Source organism: Tachysurus fulvidraco, chromosome 8 (assembly GCF_022655615.1).
Source record: "Tachysurus fulvidraco isolate hzauxx_2018 chromosome 8, HZAU_PFXX_2.0, whole genome shotgun sequence".
Lineage (NCBI taxonomy): Eukaryota > Metazoa > Chordata > Actinopteri > Siluriformes > Bagridae > Tachysurus > Tachysurus fulvidraco.
The window spans coordinates 13,856,877-13,879,145 of record NC_062525.1 but is presented as its reverse complement, the minus strand read 5'-3'; the positions used below and the strand labels follow the sequence as shown (position 1 = coordinate 13,879,145).

At 36.6% G+C, this 22,269-nt stretch overlaps 1 protein-coding gene across 11 annotated transcripts in view; it reads left to right on the top strand.

The window, feature by feature from the left end:
* The window catches only part of myocd (myocardin), a 91,290-nt gene that overhangs the window by 40,026 nt on the left and 28,995 nt on the right, over positions 1-22,269 (top strand). For all 11 annotated transcript variants that reach the window (XM_027177560.2, XM_027177565.2, XM_027177568.2 and 8 more), the window contains one exon: positions 14,694-15,163. In XM_027177560.2, the coding sequence (XP_027033361.2) occupies positions 14,743-15,163 (421 nt within the window). In that variant the 5' untranslated portion in view covers positions 14,694-14,742. The remainder of the gene's footprint in view (positions 1-14,693; positions 15,164-22,269) is intronic.

Below are 22,269 nucleotides of genomic sequence, written 5' to 3'. Positions count from 1 at the left end.
CTTCACTCATTTACTTAGGTGTTTATACACAGCTTTAAAAATGACATTATACATTAAATTTTTACCAAACTAGTATTTAAAAAAGATGTAAACAGTTTCCATAAACACATCCTACATCCAAAATCGAATGCAATAATAATAATAATAATAATAATAATAATAATAATAATAATAATAAGAATAATAAGAATAATAATAATAATAAACCCCATAAATATAAACCCACAGCAACAGGAAAACCACACACCTGACAACCCTGTTAATATCATCAAATAAATTACACAATAAAAAAAATCCCTATGCGTTATGGCACCTTTGTAGTTTAAAAAAAATTTGTACAATGGGAACTAAACCAGTGAACTTGACTGACCAGTGTATGTAATGCTCCACAAAATGTCAACTAGAGAAATAAGTTCTTCTGGGTTCTTAGCTAAACCAGGCAAACTTGCTTGTAAATTGCATGCTAGTCAGAGCGCTGTGTTTGCCAAAGGCTCGCTGTGTTAGTTGTTTTTCAGAGCACTTTGTCCTCAAGCTGACATACAGAACTCCAGCTTCTCAAAGTTGTGAAGGTTTCTAGGGTGCTAAATCCCCCGAGGCTCCAAGACTGACCGAATTCCACTGGCGAGAGCTTTGCTTGTGTTGGAGGTTGAGCACAAATCAAGCAAGAAGACCAGGGCAGATAAGATGACTCTACACACGTCAGAAAGTTCTTTTATTTCCATGCAGAGAAGGTTAAACATGTGCGACAGCCATTCATTATTAAGTCTGTGTCTCTGTAACTCCACACATCCGCAAAATACAATTTAAGTTGTGTTCCTGGGTCACTCTCGGACTCTGTGTTCTGCATTTGTTTGACTTTGCTGAAACGATAAGTATAAAGGAAAACGGAAATCTATAAGACTTTATGCTTATAAGGAAGTGCACTTTCGCAAGTGTTGGTGTGGAGCTAGCCTGCTTGCTATCAAGCTGCAGAATAATCTGGATTTAAAGTCACTTTAATACAGTGTTAAACAGAATAAGATGATGCTGACCTGGGACTTGCCAGTTCTTCGTGGAATGCCACATTTTTTTACTGTGTACTAATCACAGCCTTTTGCCAATTAGACAAACACAAACTGACCATATTAGTACTGAGGTATTTAAGCTTTTCTAAATTTACATTTATAAATCCCTTGGATAGAAGGACTGCTCTGTTCTGTTAGTATGATACACTTGAAACAACATGCTCGAATTATCATGACCCTTCAGAGTTCAGCGAAGTCTATCAGCGCACAAGCAAAACATTCCACCAACAATCAGGGAAACTGAGGAATATAATGAAAGAAGAATATTTAACAGCTAACACCAAACAAAAACCCTCTTAGAGGTCTTTGAGAAATTGTATGGGGTCTTTCTCCAATTTGCTTGATTCTTTTCATCCATAATGTGTGAAAGAAGTCTAAACAAACTGGAATACAGGTTTCAGAGTTGAACGTGTGTGTGGTGGGGAATAAATGAAATTATACTTTGGCGGGGAACCAAATTTCCCCATGATGAGAGGAATGTCTGACTGGTTTGTCATTGTGGGGACCTTTTGGTGGTCACTATGTGGGGCTAGTCAAAAAAGCTTCTATTATAGTAACGATGTTAATATGAAGACCTCATGAAGACAATATGAAGAGTGTGTTTGTGTGTGTGTGTGTGTGTGTGTGTGTGTGTGTGTGTGTGTGTGTGTGTGTGTGTGTGTGTGTGTGTGTGTGTGTGTGTGTGTGTGTGAGAGAGAGATAGAGAGAGAGAGAGAGAGAGAGAGAGAGAGAGAGAGAGAGAGAGAGAGAGACTATAAAAAATGTGAACAAATAGCAATAACCTACCTTCAGGACCAGCAATGAAGTAAAATACTTTTCAGTATGGCTCTCTCAATGAAAGAGAGGTTGTTGCCTATGATATACATGGTTGTCTGTAAAATGCTGGACATTTTATGAGATAATTGTAAGTTGCCCATGATATGAGGGTCTGCCAAATGGCTCAAATGTAAATATAAATCCAACAGATTCTTTTTACTTCAATTAAACAAATTTGTTTGTGTCCACTGTTTAGAGTTTACAACTTTTTGTACTACATACTAGCTAACATCATGTTTGCGCTGCGTCTGTTAAGAGTGTATAACTGTATAACATAATCATTTCATTGTATATAGAAGTCATTAGTTCAGGAAAGTCAGTGGCTCTCTCTCTTTTTGTCTGTCTGTCTGTCTCTCTCTTCCTGACTTGTTCTCTCTCTCTCTCTCTCTCTCTCTCTCTCTCTCTCTCTCTCTCTCTCTCTCTCTCTCTCTCTCTCTCTCTCTCTCTCTCTCTCTCTCTCTCTCTCTCTCCATAGTGACAAGGTGAAGGCTTATCCCAGGCAGCCACATGTGTATGTGTGAGTGTGTAGGAGTCAGGTGTTATATGCAACTTCCAATTAATCCTATTCTGAGTTAAACCTGTACAAGACAAAAGTTGTAGCAGACTCCAGAACTGACAAGAACAAGAGAATTCAAGTCTCTTCAAAGCTCAGCGGTGTCTTTGTTCTTCAGTTCACGATCGTTCGCGACAGCTATTGATATTTATGCGGAGAAGTCGCATAAATGTGAAATGTAAAATTTTGCTGATATTTCCAGTCATGGTCCTCGTCAGAGGCCTTGCTAAAGTCTCCAGAAATGCACTTCTGTATTGTGTCATATAAATGTTTGTCTGTTGGAATGCACTGCTGTGCATCAGCACATTGCCTGTGCTTTTCCATTTTCACTGGTTGTGAAAGGTCATCTGCAGCATGCTGTTTCTCACTGATGCTTCATCTGGCTAATTATCTCGCTCATGGAAAGTGTTTGTGTATACAACTTAATCACACACAGGCACGCGCACACAGTCACACACACACACACACACACACACACACACACACACACACACACACACACACACACACACACACACACACACACACACACACACACACACACACACACAAACACTTTAGTATAAAGTTTTAATTAACTCTTTTAATGTCTTAATGTCTGTCAAGCACAGGTTCCCAATGCATTTATCTAAAAACCAAGCTTAGACTTTAACTCCAACACTACTGTTTATTTTGTCCTTTAGAAAAAAATTATATTAAGCTCATTGATACAAAGGAGGCGATTTCCTTTCAAGCTTGAAATATTTTAACTTTTTTTCTCCTTGGCATGTAAAGTATGCATGTCTATTAAGTGAAATGATTGACAGCAGGGATTTTTGTAATCTCAGGGCTTGTTACAGTCACTTTTCTAGAACGACACCGAGTGTAGTAATCGGTTTAGAGCTGAGGTCATGCTGAAAGGGTTGGACGCAGATACACAGAACGAAGTGAGTCTTTAAAGACAGGAATAAGCTAGGAATGTTCTCGTTGCCACTTGTCATTACAATCACGCTGCTGCTGTTTCCTAAAGCCATTCTCTGCTAATTCAAGTACATTAGAAGTGAAGGTAGATGACTTCACTGGTCAGAGATGGAGTCTGAAGGCTTGGTGACTCACAGACAGTGGACGTACATGAGTCACACAATTCCAGTGCTTTTGTAGTGTAATATTTATAATTATCTAGCAAAGAGTATAAAATATTATCTTGAAGAAAGGTCAGTTCAATAGGCTAACAGTCATGAGGAGGCTGTCCAAATTTACTGAGTAACTCCCTCTGTGAGCTCCTATTGCAAATAAGCCAAAACCAATACAGGCAAGTAAACAGGAGGATATCGGTCCCTTTTAGCACTTAAGAGAAGTTATTTCTTTCTAAATACCATGATGCTATAGATTTCTATTAAAGTCATTATACATTACTGGATTTCCATCTTCATTATTTCCTTATCTCAGTTACATAGAGAGCACATAACTTGCCCTTGTTTTTGGTTGACAATCAATTCCTGTGACTTCATGCTCTCCTATTTCCTCCCACCTCCTATGGATAGGCTGTGAATCTATATATATGCACGGCGCCTTTCAATGGACTGCTGTGTTAGATAGTTATCCTGAAAAAGTTCATCCTGGGTCACTATAAACCAGGAATGAACAGAATCCTGGGTTGTCTTCTTTCACATTTCACACTGCTCATACTTCACCCTGGGTGAACATTTAATCCTGGCTCTTCATAATCTAATGTTTCACACTGTAAATTCCTAAATCCTGGGTTAACCTTCTTATTTGCATATCCACACCATGAGCAATTGCGATCGGATAAATACAGCATGTGTCTGCCTTAAATAATGGTTTGTCACTTTTCAGTGAAAAATACTAGACAGATCTGCCTTTCTGTGCCAGAGAAGGTTCTGCTATCATTTGCAGCTTTCTAATACTTTTTGGCATTTTTAAGTATGTCGTTGTCATATGTAGTTCACCAGGTTCACTCATATCAAACTTCCACAAATGGATTTCCTTCATGCACTTTCATGATGTTCAGTGTTTTACCTTTACAGAGTCATTTTTAAATGTTGCTACATCCTGGTTTTCACCTGATATGAGACACACACTGTTTAATTTCTGTTTGGTTTAGCATCTTGTTGTATCATTCTAACACTACATACATTTAGCATTGCAATGAAGGGTTAACACTACAAAAACAGTTCTAACTCTCAGTTTCATAACCGTGTTAACCTCGCTTCTAAATTACTCGTTTGAAACGTTAGAATGATGATAATCCAGGGTTAAGGATAGTGTGAAATCCCTAGAGTGTATTCCTGCTTCACACCCACTATTCCGTGTATAAGCTAAAGAGTCACCTCTATTCTGACTAGAATAAATCAGTTGAATGAAGTAGAACACACTAACTTGTCCTATCTCTAAAAGATCACATAATCTCTATGTCAAGCAAATTGTGGTCTTTTTTTTTGGCTGAGACAATGTCTAAACTCTTACCATCATCTCTTCCGTGTTAAAAAAAACCCTGAATGGCCAAAATGTTTAAGGCAGGTGTTTAGATTTGTCCAAGCCTCTGCAGGTGTGTTCTATCAAATCCTGCTCAGACTCAGTTCTTAGCTAGAGGCACTTCCTGTGATTAGTCAGCACACTTAGCCGTGAGAGAACATTTGTACAAATATCGCTCTTTTACACTTTATATGTAACTACATGTTAATTATTCTGCTCCAAATAATACCAATAGAGAGAAGCTAATTATCTCTTAAACATGGAATTTGTTTTTATTTATTTTTTAAGGGACTGACAAAATGTCCTTGTGTAAGGATAAACCAATTTGCAGTTGAGCCCTGACTTCGATCGACAAAAACCTGCAGGATTCGCAGGAAGCTTAACGAACATGTGGAAATGCATGAATGGAAATTCATGTGAAAAATTCCAGGGAGGTCCCCTGTGTTTTGCTTGTGACGGGTATGGTGCGTTAAAGGTTGTCACACAAACCTGAGGAGAAGTACACCCACTATAAACTTTCCGGGGAGCTTTTTAAACACTGCCTGTGCCAGCCCAGAGAGCTAGAGCCGAACCAGGGAGCTTCAGCAAAAATGTCACGCACATACGCACACTCGCTCACATGCTGCCTGCCAGCCTCGCTGGAGATTATATAGTTTCTTTGTATTTATATTACCTTATGTATTTAGATTACACAGCTTCTCTTTAATTTTCCAAGTTAAACACATGCGGTATTATTCATAACTATGGACGGGGACCTGTAGTGTACCAGGATGATTGGTGGACACTTAGAGGCAGCCTGAGACAAAGACACTGCCACCTGAGGATAAAATAGTACAAAGCAGCAAAGGATCAGCGGCCAAATCAAAACACACTGTATTTACAGCTACACAGTACTTCATTAAGAAAGGAAGCTGGAAATTTGAAATGAGTTATTGTCCCGATAGTCTGAGATCTTCAAAGATGAATGTGAATGTCTTCAATACATGGTGTGCTACAGAAGGTCAAAGAGGCCATGGTCAGAAGGACTAACTCATGTAGATCTCACCACACAGCGAGAAGAACAGAACACACCTCCCAGTGTTATTTAAAAAAAAAAGGATTGTACAAGCTCAAAGTGAGGACAAACATACCAGGTTAGATGTGCTTGCTGGCATGGCCTTTACAACCTTGTTGAACTGAGCGCTCAGACTAATTGCCACTCAGCACTTGCATTATTCCCATTACATGGTAGAGATCTGGAAGACATTTCCTCAGAAATGGAAACTGGAAATGCTAAAGAACAAATGTACACAAATGCAGCACTCTCAGCCATGCATTTCAGTGAAGTGGAACTGATTTCACTGCTAAAGTGTACAAAACTATTTTATAAACCAGATGCTTCCAGCAAGACTTGATGGCTTACTTCAGTTAGCTAATACACAGTTTGGGCTTTTCTTTCGAATGCTTGCATACTGCAAAACAATTTCATCGACATTTTTCACCCTGATATTATTATATTCAACTCGACACAAGCAATGCTGTACTAGGATCATAATTAGATGGGTGTTGAGGTCCTGCATCACAGAAATGTCAGGGTTAAAATCCTTAATCTTAGGTAAATTCTACCATAAACCTTTCAGTTTCCAAAAATGACATGAGGACTTTAGAAAATAGGCAAGTTCACGATGTTAGAGGGATTTTTTTTCTGGGGTTTGCTTGAATGTTTCTGGAACTGATTTCATATTAAAGGAGAACATACACGAATAGAATAAATGTGGATCTTTTAATCTTGGAAATTATTATAATAACAGCTTATTATAAGTCTTGAAATTGAAGCCTAGTTCTTCCAGATTAAAATTCTTTATTTTATCTTGCATTAGAACATTTACAGTGACACAATTTCATATCGAAGAGCAGCACATTAAAGATCTTAATCTTAGTCATCTATTATATCCAGTTATTAAATATAGTTAAGAAATTTTGATAGAATTTTGTTTAGCAAACTCATCCAAGTCAAGTGTTTTGTTCCAGGAAAACTTTAACAAAATGTGTATATAAACATCTCTATTGTTCACGTCTTTATTGTAAATAGAATTTGTAGCAAAAAATTCCCCAAACTTCTGAGATCTGGACCTTGGTGTCCTCACAGCTATTTATACAAGCAGCTGATAGTTTGATAGGTCAAACTGGAAATCTTCATCGCTTAATGAGTCCCTCTTTGACGTATCGTTGCATCCAGTGATGAATAGTGATGACTTTAGATATGAGCGGTAAAACCTGAAATCTTTGAAAAGGTTTGTAATGAAACTGTTTGAGTTGAGGAACACAGCATGTTAAGGTCTTGTTGATGGTGTAAAAAGAAATATGTGGGGCAAGTAATTACACACATGAAGGAAGTCAGGGAGCTGTATTTATGCTTTTTTGTAAATTCTCTCTCGGAAATCATCCGTAACACAAACTCTCACCACAATCAGAACACAACTCAAAACATATTTATTCAGAAGTGTTTATTCCACATGATCTTCGGCTGAACTTAAATCTCCTTAAATGTTTTTAAATGTAAATATTGTTTTATTGTTGTTTACTGTTATTTTATTATTTATTACTTGTTTAAATGTGTATTGTGACCATGAGTGATTAAAAATACGGCAATAAATAAATTTAATAATAATAATGATAATAATAATAATAATAATAATAATAATAATAATAATAATAATAATAATAATAAAAACAACAACAACAACAACAATAATAATTGTTGTTGTTGTTGTTATTATTATTATTATTATTATTATTATTATTATTATTATTATTATTAATTGACTTGATGCTGACTTCATGTCGTTTTAACCGTTTCATTCCATCAAACAAACAAAAAATCCACAAAATATACAATTCTGTCTTTTTGTGTAATTTGTACTTTTGATTTGAGAACATGTGCTAATTCAGTCTTCTTATACTTTCTTCTCCAAAAGATTTACAGATTGAATAATCCACCTTATTCATCCTCACAAAACATCCTCCATCACTGTAGGGATGTGTCACATAAGTGTTCTGAAAAAATATCTGCACATAAAGATCAAATCCAGGGAGTATTTCACTCTGAAAAGTGTATCTCACTGCGTAAGTCTACAGTCTGGGCTAGAGAGAAATCAGCCCCAATCTCACCTCATACATTTCTGTGTATTGTTCTGACCAACCATCTGGTTCAACGTTTCAAGTTTGGAGATGTAGAAATGGGTGCTGTCATAAAGTGGCATAGTAGAACATAATAAGGAAGGTACTTATTGCACATATAGTACAAGGATATCAGTCTAGGGAGTCTGATATCAGTACAGTACAGTAAGTGATCGTGATAAAATGCAGTAGATGGTACATACAGTGGGTTGTGCTTGTGGTGGTGCGATTCCAAAAATGAAACATTATATTATCTTTAAAAAACAGTCCTGCTAGCACATTTCCCCAAAGCCAGCCCAGATCACGTCACAAACCTAACGTCCATGTACTGGCTGTAAAACAGAGCATTCAGACTTAATGTCTTTTTGATGTTTTTTTGGTTTGGACTGATGGGTTTTATACTCCTGTTCTTTGGCATTACATTTAGTCTACATCTGGTGAGCTGTGAGAAACTGACTCACTCACTTTCAGCTAATATACTAATCTTTCTTGGCATCTCTGTTCAGACAAGTGTCATGTTTTTACTCTTGGGAATTTAAGCTATTTTTTTGTTGAACATTAGCACAAGGAGACTTGGAATTTTGTTCTGTTTTTTTGCCCAAGATGTGATGAAGTGTACAAGTTCAGTGACTCTTTCAAAAGGATGTGGGTGCTGATTATTAAAGTGTTAAATATTTTCATCCCGAACAAGTAGTTCAGCTGTGTTTTTAAATGTGTGTTGGCTAAAGAATACTATAATGTCTGTATGATGTCAATTTCAGAAGGAAACTCGATGGCTTAGCGATTTATGATACTGACTGTTGTGTTAGTTCACTTTGAAAAGAAATATGGGTGGTTTGACTTAGTGTAGTTACTGAGCAGAGGACAGACAACAGGGTTTACAAAATTTGAACTCTTTTTCCCCTGAGGGCAAATAAAAAGAATTTGCTTCTGTTTTGTTGTGTCCATGTTCAGCATTGAATGTCATGTCACACTCCACAGTGGTGGTTGATGTGAAGCTTATATAAAAGTAGACACTCAGGGCTTTAAGAATTTGTTGTTTTTCATAACGATTTCTGTTTTTATTTAGACTACTGGGGCAATAAATTCATTGAAAAGCTCCAAAAAAAGAAAAAATATATATTCTTTTGTTTTTAATCTTCAAAGTAAATGCTGATACGCCCCATGAATATTTATACTTAGATACAACTCAAGGCTTTATGAGTTATGTTCTATCTGACAAAAAAAAAAAAAAAACATGAATTTTTAAAATTCTTTTTCCCAGAGGTAACAAAAAAAAATAGATTTACACCTGTTTTGTTGTGTCCAGGTTCAGCATTGAATTTCTTTGAAATGTCACCCACCACATTGGTGCTTAATGACTTATATGGAAATAGGAACTCATCGACTTAATACTTAATGTGTAGTGTTTTGTAACTATTACTGTTTTTATCTAAGCTACAGTAATAGGGACAATATATTCATAGACAAGTTGGTTAGATTTTCTTTACACAGCTGTTTCTATCTTCAAAGTAAATGCTGATATCAAACCCATTTCTGCTATCTGAGATGCCCCAAGTTTGTTCATAAGCATCTAGAATTCTGTGTAATGTTATCTAACAGAGGTTAAAACATCTCAGACTGAAAGCCAACAGTGTCCTGAATCATTTTATCAGACTTGCAGCAGTAACAATTCATTTGTTTATACTGAAACTGATTGAAAATGTGCCATAAGTTGAACGCCAGTGGAACACCAGTGTACTGGTCAGAGGGGTTTAAAAACTAAGCTATGTTTGAAAATCATGAAGATTTCTCCCAAAGTAAGTGTTATGTATTTTGTTGTATTATGTATATGTTATTATAAAGGAAGAGTATATAGTAATCACCTACATTTTGGTACATTTGTGCTTGGAGTTTAGAATATAATGAAATGAAGCTTGCCTGATGCTTTATCAGTCGAACTTTTCAAACTTTGAAAGTGTGATTAAACAAAAGTCCTGAATAAAACAATATTAAACAAACTCATGGACATGAACTTTTTCCCTTTTTCTTGTATTAGTCTGGATGTATAACCAACCAACTATTAGACATCAGTTTACATAGCTAATCCTCCACAAGTCACAGCTTTAATCTGTCTCCATTCATCATACATGCCTGCTCCACAGACTTACAATCAGACTCACAAATAAGCTAAATGGCACAAAAAGCGTCATTTAAACAAACCACAATCATGTCAGGTCTGCATTCACTAAGCGTAGGTCTGCTGGATGTGTGTGTATTGGCAGAGCAGAGCAGAGCAGAGCAGTATTGGAAATTGGTCAGAGGCTATGGTTTGGAATAGCAGCGGGATTGTTAATGCTGAAAACAGAGCATCTGCATTAAGGATTCAATTCTATTTACTCTGTCAGTCAAGTGAGTGAAACCATGACTGGGCTGTCATTTTTGTCTAGATTATATAACATATAGCAAAGGTCTTATAACAAAGGTAAAAGACATGTGTAGGCAAAGTGTCCTTCAAAAATTTGCATAATAATAATAATAATAATAATAATAATAATAATAATAATAATAATAATAATAATAAATATCATCTTCATTGTCATCATAATTTCTAAGTCATTTTTATCATAATTTTTTTATCCTTATTAATTGTTAAAATATTAATAATGATATTATTGACATAATAGTAATGTTAATAATGTTAATATTAAAAAATAATGAAAAATAATATAAGCAATTATTATTGATTACTGTAGCTGTTGTTATATGTGCATAGTAATGAATTTGCTTACAATGGCAACACTTTAGATATTGAAATTATTAATAATTTAAATGAATTTCAATAAATGAAAAAAACTTGTCAATTCCAATTAACATTCGCTCAACTCTGTCTCTATTCACCTCTATTTAATATCATCATCTGAAATATCAGCATCAAGTTTACATAAAGTCCACATTTTCTGTTTTGTTCTTAATGTTGGACGCTAGAAAATACTGATTGAAATTAATTTACAAAATAAAGGTGGAAAAAAGGAAATCATCTGCCATCCTGTGCCACAAATGCTACTTATCTACATTTTGCGTATTTGCTAATTCTATACAAAAAAAAGACCAAAAAAAAAAAAAAAACTCAGTCCAGTTATTCATTTATGAGTAAAATGCAACCTATTAGCAGAAATATAACAATTTGGTGCCTGATATGGGTTTTGAAAGTTTACATGTATGTTCTCTTGATTCAGTGTTGAACAAGGATTTAATTTTTTTTTTATATAAACAGCACGAATCATGGACTTAGGCATGGAAATTGGATAATATCCAGCTCAGTCATGCAGTGAACTTTAGTTAAAAAAAAATATCTTTAAGAGAAAGCTTGTATTTTTTTTTTCTAGACTGCATTTCAGATGTTAACATGCTATTTACTAGGCATGAAAAAAGCATTGACCTTTGAATATGGAGCCTGTAGATTTTAACACCGTTGTCTTGTCTGTCACTTGACAGTTGACTGTTGTACTTCTCTCAGCTTTGCTCCAGCTTAGCAAACACTTGTGTTATATTTTCCATTAGAAAAACCTGGGGTCACCGGTATGTCTGCCTCTGCTAGCCAAAACCAGATGGGGTTTTCCTATAAACAAGTGTACAGGGAATATTTATACAGTCTATGGCACCTGACGCCATAACACTCATGACATTCTGTTTAGTAGCCAATGTTGCCATAAGTCACTTTAGAGAATTAAGTAAATATTTTCAATATAGCCATGCTGTTGTTTATTATAGAATGGCAAAAGCTTTAAATCTTGCCAAATCCTATTTTAAAAAATGTCATTTTAATAACAGCTTGTCCTGTGATGCGTACTGTTTTTTAGTGCCGGCACCTTTTTGTATTACGGGGGTCTATTTACTTTCAGGTAGATGCTAAAACATAGTCACTTCTGATGCATGACGTTTGGAACTTATCACACAAACCATCACAGCCGTGCTTTCACATTTCACCTCTGCTACTCATAAAACTTCTGATTAGTGCATTTGCACCTCATTTGTTAAAGACGTCACCCAGCAAAACTTTGCGTTTACATTCCGCTTCATTATCACCTGTCATCAGACTCACTTCAACCTGTTCCTTTAGTTTCCTGAGACGTTTGTTCTTTACATGTATTGTGAACTTGTTTTAAGTACAGGTGAATTGTTGATCTGTAGATGACAGGTTTTTTTTTTTCCATAAAACCTATAACCATTTCAGATGTTGATGTTAAACTGTATGGTTGTTCAGGATCATTAAATGATAATTGGTGAAAAGTTCTCGGTGTTAATTCCTTGTTCAATGTCATCCTGGAAGTCCTGGAATAACCCCAACATAAATAAGGAAAGCAATGAAAACCTCCCCTAAATTTGGCCATGGCTCAACTCAACTGGTGGTCAGCAAGCGGAAAAAAAAAAACGTGCAAAGTGAGAGAAAGGGGAGATGATTAAAACTGACAGAAGGAAAGAAAACACGGCACATGAGGCTGCCCCAAAATAATTTATCAATGAAAGCGGCCTCCTGCTGACAGCGGCCGTTTGGAGCGGCTTTGTTGTAAACCTAATTACTTTTTACTATTCCGTCGTGGAATAGACCACCCTGGAAAGTTGAAGTGTGATTAAATCAGTTGCCCTTTTTTTTATAATACTGACTCGAAGAACCCACAAGTTAGACGTTAAGATCTGCGCTTTCTCAAACGCCATTATGCAGAATTTACAGTGATGACATTATGGATACTGTAATAAGCTTAACCGATACTCATGAATTCCATTAAAGCGTTCCGTCCTAACTCTCAAATTATGAGCATGAGCACATATCACATACTGGAAGATGTTATCTCAGACTTTGAAGATGTTTCTCCGGCTGCAGTAATCAGAATGGCATCGCCTCTTGGCTGCAGACGCTCCTACATATTCAATGCTTTGGCATTCATCTGGGACGCTTAATCGGCAAACCCAAAGGACTAACTTGTCACTAGAATATAAATTGCCCAGATTCCATTCTAGAAAGGGTTTTTTAAAGTCCTGCCCATCAGTTAAGACCTCATTAAAGTCATGCTCCAGAGACAAAAAAGACGAGGTTTGTCATCCGATCTAAATCTTTTTTGTCTTTATAGAAGCAGTGGCTTTTTGTGGTGACAAATTAGTTTTTCTGGATGTTTTATAAATTGTAATGGTTTAAATAATATTGCTGGGTTCATTATGTTAGGTAAGGATCAGTTTCTCTGAAACTTCAATTAGGAATAGTTAAAGATATTAAGATTTTAAACGTATAATGTTCTGTCTGTCTTTTTTGTGTGACAAATGTGAGTTGTTTGTTTTATCCCAAAGTATTACTTTAAACACAGTACACTGGCATTTATCTTATCAGAAATGTTTAATCAGTATAAATAAAAATGAATTGATTCCTCAACACAAGTCTGGTATAAAATGAGTCAGGACACTGTTGGCTTTCATTGTGAGATGTTTTTACCTCTGCTGGGATAATAACTTTATACAGAATTTTAGTAGTTAAAGAGAAGAGCTTCAAATTTTAGAGCAGAAATGGGTTTGGTATCAGCATTTACTTTGAAGATAAAAAACATTTGTGTGAAGAAAACCAAAGCATTTTGGGGTCGTTTTGAAACTTATCTATGACTATATTGTCCATAGAAGCCTAGATAAAAACAGGAATAGTTGTAGAAAAACTACACATTAAGTATTAAGTCAACAAGTTTCTATTTCCATGTAAGTCATTAAGCACCACTGTGGTGTGTGACATGACAAAGAAATTCAATGCTGAACCTAGACACAACAAAACTACTGATTTGTAATTGTGGCTTCTAAATTCACAGCCTTCCATCATTCCATTATCCGTAAACTTTATCTCCTACATTTTTAAGGTTGTGTAGCTTCCCAAATGTGCCATAAATTCGAAAAGAGGCTTTGATAGGAAGATTATTTTTACAAGCTGTGCATTTTGGGTGTGAATGAATGTTTTTCAGTCATACAAAGTGACTTCCAAAACACAGCTTATTAAAGAAAACAGAGATGTATGTTTGTGGTGCCCCATGCGGTTGTTTCTGTAGATGATGTATTATACATGCAGAGGTATTGGCTTGTAGAATACGGAGCGAAGGCCTCATTTTTCACTGGGACACATTTAGGGGGCTCTCAAAGCTACTGAATGCTCTGTGTGTGTGTTGGGGGGCGGGGGGGTGCCATCCAGAAGAGTAGGCCTTAGTAAGGTCTGTACACTGTAAATTCTGTAAATTAATAAGTTGGCTGGTGCACCAACAGGGAGATACGTTTGTGGACTTTAAGTGAGCTTACGCTCCATAAACAAACAGAGTCATTCTAGTTGCTGCTGAATGTCTTCCGGCTTAAGTGGATTTTAATAAAAATCAACAGAGTGCTCCTCCATAGCTGAGCCATATTCTCGAGTGTGGTTGGAAATGAAGGTCAATGTACAGTTTAAAGTCTAAGAACTGTGTTGAGCCCTAATCTGACATCGAATGAATGTTTATTCAGTGCAAATATTTTATGCTTAGTTTACTGTCATGCTGTCATCAAGCAAATGTAAAATGACACACTGCTGCCATTGCAACTATGCTAAACATGGCTGGTGTATCCTAACGAGTATGTTTTGGCAGGGGGACAAACTGTGGGTGATCTGAAGGGAAGAGGCACACGACTGAGGCAATGAATGCAGTGGAGAGCACTAAGCAGAGGCTGGGACAGAGCCGCACCAGCACTGAGCCGAGCTCGAGGAACATGGGAAACCCCAGTACCAATACTGAGAGCAGCTCCAGGAGCATTGCCAACTGCAATACCAGTGTGGAACAAGGCTCCAGGAACATGCACAACTCCAACAACAGCAGCAATGAGAGTTCGAAGATCACAGGCAAGTCAAACAGCAATGCTCAAAGGGGCTCCAGGTGCAACTTTAACACTAACACAGAGAGGGTCTCGAGGAACTCAGTAAACCATAACTCTGGTGCTAACCAAGGGTCCAAGTATAGGGTGAATCCCAACACCAGTGCTGAGAAGGGCTCAAGAAACATGAGCAACACCGACAGACAGGCCTCGTCAAAAGCATCGGGCCAACCACAAAACAACAACGGTGAGTAGAGTTGCTAGTGTCTCCCAAAAGAAAGACAATTCAACTATAATTTAAGAATAAGATACATGATATTTTTAAGCCCTTTGAAATTGCTTCTACTGATAGAATATTGTCTAAAAGGAATATGGGCGCCTTTAGTAATGTATGATGCACCTTTATTTAACAATTTATATCAAAACTTTAAAGGTACCAGGTACCAATAGTCCTATAAGACCTAATTATGGACCTTAAATTATTTTCAAAGATATAAAATATATACTAAAGCTACGAAAGCTGAAGACTTTATCATACCATATCAGCAACAACAAAAGTTTTGGTTATCTTTATTTCTGAGTGTTATATTAAATATTTCAGTGTAAATGACATTGTGGTTGTGCTGTGATACTTACTTACTCTGCTGCAACTGTAATTATGTTCGATATAAAATTAAAGAAGCTAGCTACATCCGTAGGTAAACGACACTTGGATGCAGTCTACAAATTCATCACATAATTGCAGAAATTTTCCAACCAAACAGTTGCACAATGAACTAATTCCACAATCAGTGTAGAGGATTTCTAAGCTTCTTGATTTGGAATTACGTGTCTAACTACTAGCATGGAACAAACACGCTGCTGCTGTTTTTCATCTTTTCTTACCAGTTCATTGTGTGCGAGCATGTCTTTAGGGATGGGATTTAGAGAACAATTTTTGGAGTGGGGTTTGGATGAATGGCTTTGAATAGAAGGTTGGGATTGGCTTCTTAAGGTGGAAGTCTGGTGAGAGTTAGCAAGAACTACTAAACATCACTTAGAGCTGTTTAATGGTTTACCTCAGAACACTGGTACACGTGTAAGAGGGAATACAGGAAATACTTGCTTTCCTTTACAAGCTGTGCAGAAGACATGTATGTAATTTTAAGTGAATCTAGAATGTTCTAAAGGATCCTCCTCAACAAATATTTTTTAAAGCATATACTTTTGTAAGCATACATACCAGGTAAATAGGTGAGTATGCAACATGCTTTTTGCCAAGTTATTCCCTGGACAATATAAAAAAACAAAAACATTTTATTAGAGCCAACTGATGTGTAATCCCTGCTAAGGTCTCAGTCTGTGCAGCTTCTTGACTTCCGAGTTTAATCACACCCGTCTAAATGCCACTCAAATCACAAGGTTTTTTGGTGCTGAAAGTATTCCCGGAATCCAGTGATGCACACTGTATTTTTAGAATGATGGATCTATCGCCTTTCAATCTAACGGTGAAAGAAATACACTGTTTCCCACTTCACTTTAAGAGCCGCCTCAGTTTTCCATGATGTCATGTGTGGTGCTTGGGTGAAAGGAACTAGGGATAAGAATGAATATGAGCTTCAATGTTTTTTTCATTCAAGGTTTTTTTTTTGGTTGGTTGGTTGGTATTATTTTTATCTCTGCAAATGAGTCTAATAGCTCAAAACTTTGACCATGTAGTTTTGTCCTGTTGCCAAAACTCTAAAGCCTGAAAGTAAATTGAAGATAAGGTCCTTGCAGTCAGTTTCGCCGGTTAATGTTATGTAAACTGTCTAGTAATTGAAGGAACTTCGTTTTGCGGTGTAGAGTGGCTTGTTCCTTAACGTTCTGCCGTAAGAACATAAGTTGACTCTCGAGTACTATTGTACAGTGGAAAAGTCTAAGAGTACACATAAGTACAAGACATTATATCTGGTCACACTAAAGTCTGCCGTTGTAACAATGTTGCTAGAATGTGAGTTATATGCATGAAGGCTGTATCTAACTTATCTAACTCACCAAAACTTGCATTAATCTTATGATATCAGTCCTTAACTCTTGGTTCTGGTCCAGGAACACATGACCATAATTATAAGCCGGTGATGTGAACATCTGTGAATAAAGTGTGCTCCTGTTACTTACATTATAACAGCTAATGAACTGTCTACACCAATGAAAGAAGAAAGATGCAGCTGCAGTTACTGAGAAAACCAAAGCGCCGTTCACGTACCAGAATATTTAAAGGAACAGCTACAGATCTGACTGTTAGAAAGCAGTGACACTGTAGGCTCCTTCCAAAAATTTTAGCTAAATGTTTCCTGACAAAAGACTTCACCACATCAATAATTACACATGGTTTTAATTTGTTTATTTCGAGTATCGGCTGTGCATGTTGGTCTATAGGAGTGATAATCCAATAGAAAGTGCAACAATACAAATCTTTGATTTGCCGTACAAACAGAAATACTTTCAAATCAGCTGTTATAGAAAGTTAATAATCAACACCCCTGGTGGTATTAGAATTAAAAATTTAGCAACGCTGTGGTGTAAGTGGTCTCAGATTGAGTCCTATGGCAATCCACACTTACCAAAACCTACTGAATGTAAGCGCATTACTGTATGTTGTGACGTAGGAACGATACACAAAACATGACCTGAAATGTGTTGTTGGCTTGATGTGTTTAAAGAGTCCACATGATGGCATCATTCACACAACAGAGGCCTGGGATGCTTTCATAGGTTTATGATTGGGTTTGTGTGACATTTCAGTCAAATGCAGGAGACTGGCTTTAATTTGCTGCAACCTAGACACCTGCTATTGACATATTGTAGACTTACATCTTAAGAAATTTCAGACGTTTCTTATTTAAATTTAGTTTACATTCTAATTTGTGTAATTGCATAGCAAGAAATCCCTGTGGATTTCTGGCCAATGTACACTTTGGTTAGCTCCATCATCAGTAGGACGATCTGTTGTCAAGACACTGTAAAGCAAATTAGGGAAAAGATTCTGGTACTCTCAAAGTCATGTGCTTTTGAGATGAACTGCATCTAGTTTAATAAGTATAATTATAAAGTATAATTAGAACATTTTTGTTGCTCTGGATCAAAACATCAAGCTTTATTATATTGTTTCCATCTGATGTAGAAATTTGCTGCCCATCACCAACATTAAAAAAGTGTAAAAAGTTTGTGAACACCTGACCATCAAACCTATATGTGAGGCTTCCCTAAATTATTACTACCAAGGTGGAAGCACAGCATTTACTTCAGCATTAAGACTGCACTTTACTGGGAATAAAAATCATAAATCTGTTCCAGCAAGACAATGCCTCTGCGCACAAGGTGAGCTCCAGGTTGAAGTTTTTTTATTGGAAGTGTCCTGAACAAAGCCATGACATGGACTCAACCCCAATGAACACCTTTGGGATAATACGCATCATGTCATCAGAATCTTCCTTCCAAAGCACACTTGTAGCACAAATCCCAATAGTCTGATGAATCTGTCCAGAACAACGGAGGATATTTTAACAGAAAAGGGGACCAACTCCATATTAACGCCCATATTCCTGTTCAAGGATAGACATGGGAATGACGGTCAGACTTCCACAAACTATTGACCTTATAGTCATAATATTTTGAGGTTTTTAGGGTTGGATGCAACAATGCTTCGTGATTGTGTACACAGATATGGAAAATGATTGACTTTGATTCATTCCATTATGCAGAAATGTTCAACAATGAGCATGCAGTCAATACAGCTGAGCAGACCTCAAAGATCTTGAATATTTGTGTTTTAATAGTGATAAGGCTTCCACATGGAACTAATATATTTAGTTTTTCTCTTTATAGCCATTTCATGCAAACGAAATTGTTACCTGATCCTATCATGAAAGTGAAATAGTGCTAAGAGGGAGGCTCTGACAAAACAATTTTTGGCTCTTCCATTCAGACCAACACCTGCCATAAGAAGCCTTTACAGCCTGGCAAAGGCAGATTCTGCTCTGGGCTTCTTTCATGTGAAGTCCATGCTGGGTTTTTTGGTGACTGCCGGTAAGAGATTACATCCATGTGTTTGAAATTGTTCAGTGAGGCAGGCAAAAAAAAGGTTCTACATAAAAATGCAGCTACACAAAGAGACTGAATGGAGCAACTGTGCTACAAGTTGTTGAAATTAAATAAAGGGATAAAGTCACTGGTATAATTTGTAATGAACTGTTAGGATGACAGGATCTTTTTACATTCGCATTCGAGATGGCGAATGAAGTTGTTTAAACATGGGGTGAAAATCCTAGTGCAGTTCTTTTGATCTCATTTATGATAACATTTAGAAATGTTTGGAGCTGATACCTGATACATGCACACGCTCTTAAACTGAATTCAGTTTATGGTCCAAAACTGCCTTGTTTACTCCAAAAAGTCTCGCATCATTTATCAGCTATGAAAAAAAGGTAACGATACTTTGCCAAAGCACACTGCTGATACAATCAGCAGAGCAAAATCAAAACAAAATCTCAGGTCCAGGGTTTTCTCATTAAGGAACAGGTGGAATGTGCAGTAATGTATTATGCTTGCTGTTGTTCTGCAGTTCCAGTTCATCCATGAAATTACTTACATGTACATCCAACATTTGATTTCAGCTTTGAAGGGCGCTGGTAATGAGGATTAGTTGATGGATCGTGTATTCAGGCTATTGGTACCTAAACCTCATGTCCGAAAATATAAATAGGTTTTCATGGCCTAGAACATTGGGGAATGAAATGAGATGAAAAAAAAAAAAAAAAAAAAACAAATGCTGAATTTTAAAAGTGGGTTAAAAATGTTGAAGGCCACATTTCTGTTGCCTCCTGGGAACATCATAATTGGTCTCATATTGAACTGTATTCTAGTTGAATGCTATTTAAAATTACTAAGTTATGAGCTCAAAAGCATGAATAAGACATCATTACTTGTGTTGCAGCACATATGGCATATGTTCATTTGACTGAACACTGATAGGTGATTTCATGGTCAGCTTCAAAATATTCATTGCCAAAGCTAAGCAGTTGTTCACCTACTGTATAAGGAATTTACAATTAAAAAACAGCAAATGCTGGTACACTGTAATGCTGTACATCCTTGTCTATAGCCTTTATAGCCTCTATAAGCTCTGTAACTCTTAAATAAATCTAACTCTTAATTATCTTACACTTGAAATGAGATTACACTGCTGAAATGGCTTTAATGGCTTTAATAACTTTGCTATTAAGTTATTATAAAGTTAAAGGTTAATGCTCTTGAATTCTCTACACGACATGAGATGTAGTTGTAGTTGCACTGACTACAGATCAACTCAGACCTTTCTACAGTATTATTGCATGTGCTCTAATATATTAGTTCACTAAAACTAATTTACATTCCACATAATATGAAACTAATTATCATGTATTTTAACACGTATAATTGTTGATACGGTGAAGCTGTTTATTGAACATTCATGAAAGGAGTCTATAGTGTCAGGATCAGTGTCTCAATAACAAGACATGCTTTTTTTTATTTAGGGGACAGACAGAGAGACAGACAGAGAGACAGACAGACAGACAGACAGACAGAGAGAGAGAGAGAGAGAGAGAGAGAGAGAGAGAGAGAGAGAGAGAGAGAGAGAGAGAGAGAGAGAGTGTCAAGAGTTAATCCAAGAAGCTTTTATTGTCATTTCCAGCATATATAGCTGACACAGTACATAGTAAACTGAGACAACATTTCTCAAGGATCATGGTGCTACACGGAACAAAGACAGTGCTACATAAAACAGCACAGAGCTAAGGACTTAAAATAAGTTAGTCATAGCCACATAAAGTGCATCTGTGCAACCTTGGTGCAAACAGTGCAAGACAAAAAAGACAGTGCAAACAAACAATACAAGACATTACACAAAAGAGAAGAGAGAGAGAGAGAGAGAGAGAGAGAGAGAGAGAGAGAGAGAGAGAGAGAGAGAGACAGACAGATGGGGACAGACAGACAGACAGACAGACAGACAGACAGACAGACAGACAGACAGACAGACAGACAGACAGACAGACAGAGGAAAAGAGTGAGGGGGGGGGATGGCTGTTTATACTGTAACTGTTCTAACATAAGTGATATAAAAACATTCCACAGCAATAAATGTAACTGTAAGCAGATAAAAAAAAATGTTTGAAAATGTCATTGTTGGCAAACTGCTATAAGAGCAATAAAACTTTCCAAAAGTTTCCAAAACATTGTGGTTCCTTCTGCTGAGTTCAAATGAAAACTACATGAGAAGTCAATTTCATCTGAGATAAATTAATACAGAAATAAGTCTTGCATATGCATTAACTAACACTATTTAGATTTGTTTTAGAACGGTGTAATCTGGTGTATCCAAAACTATGTCAGGGAGTATAACAGTATACAAACCAGAGAAAATAAATACAACACATACTATACTCATTGCACATTTGGATGAACACCAAGTTTACTTCACTTCACATACTTTGAAATGTACTGTACTGTGACTCGAACCATCTGAGGAACAATATTTACTTTACATTGGTGACAAGCACACTAAGCTGTAAAGACACAGCCTATCTTAATACATTCATCACTCACAACAGCAGATGATAAGGAGCGTCAGCTATAAAACATCCCGCAGTCTCTCAGGAGTGAAAACATGAGCTCATTACATGCAGCGCTCTATTTATAGCTGTCTATTTAACGGCTGCATATTAAACAAAGCGTACAGAGACTCAATTAAGAAAGCACTCGGCCACGGTGACCTGAAAAGCCCACACGGTTTCTTCTGAAACTCAGAGTCCAGAGTCATGTCTTGAAGTAGCTCTTGGATGCATGTGCTCGAGGAGTAAAGTGCTCAAAGCTGCGGATTTCAGAACGGCAAAGATTAATGAACGCTTTCTTTTTCCAGGTGTTGTATTGTGGATACAAGAGATTTGGTCCTTGAATTTTACCAAGCGAGAAATCCTTCCCTTGGAAATGAAAACAGTAATACAATACACAGGCCTGATCCAGCACTGCTGAGAGAAAAATAGGAAGTGCTGAACAGTCCTACTTCAAAAAGTCATTTTGAAAATTTTAACCTTAACTGTAAATTCCAACAACCAGCTACTGTATTTACCTGATAGATATGACTTCTGTTGTTCCACTGAGTCAAAAGTCTCTCAATGTTTTCAGCAACTAGATAAATCATACTGTACTTAGAGTCTTAAAAGGCTTTTTAAAAATTTTTTACTATAACTAAATTAAAGTTTTCACTCATGACCATATTTGTAAATCTGACGATTCATGAAGTCCTGTTAACTAAATTATATAAATAAATCCTAACACAATCTCATTTATAAA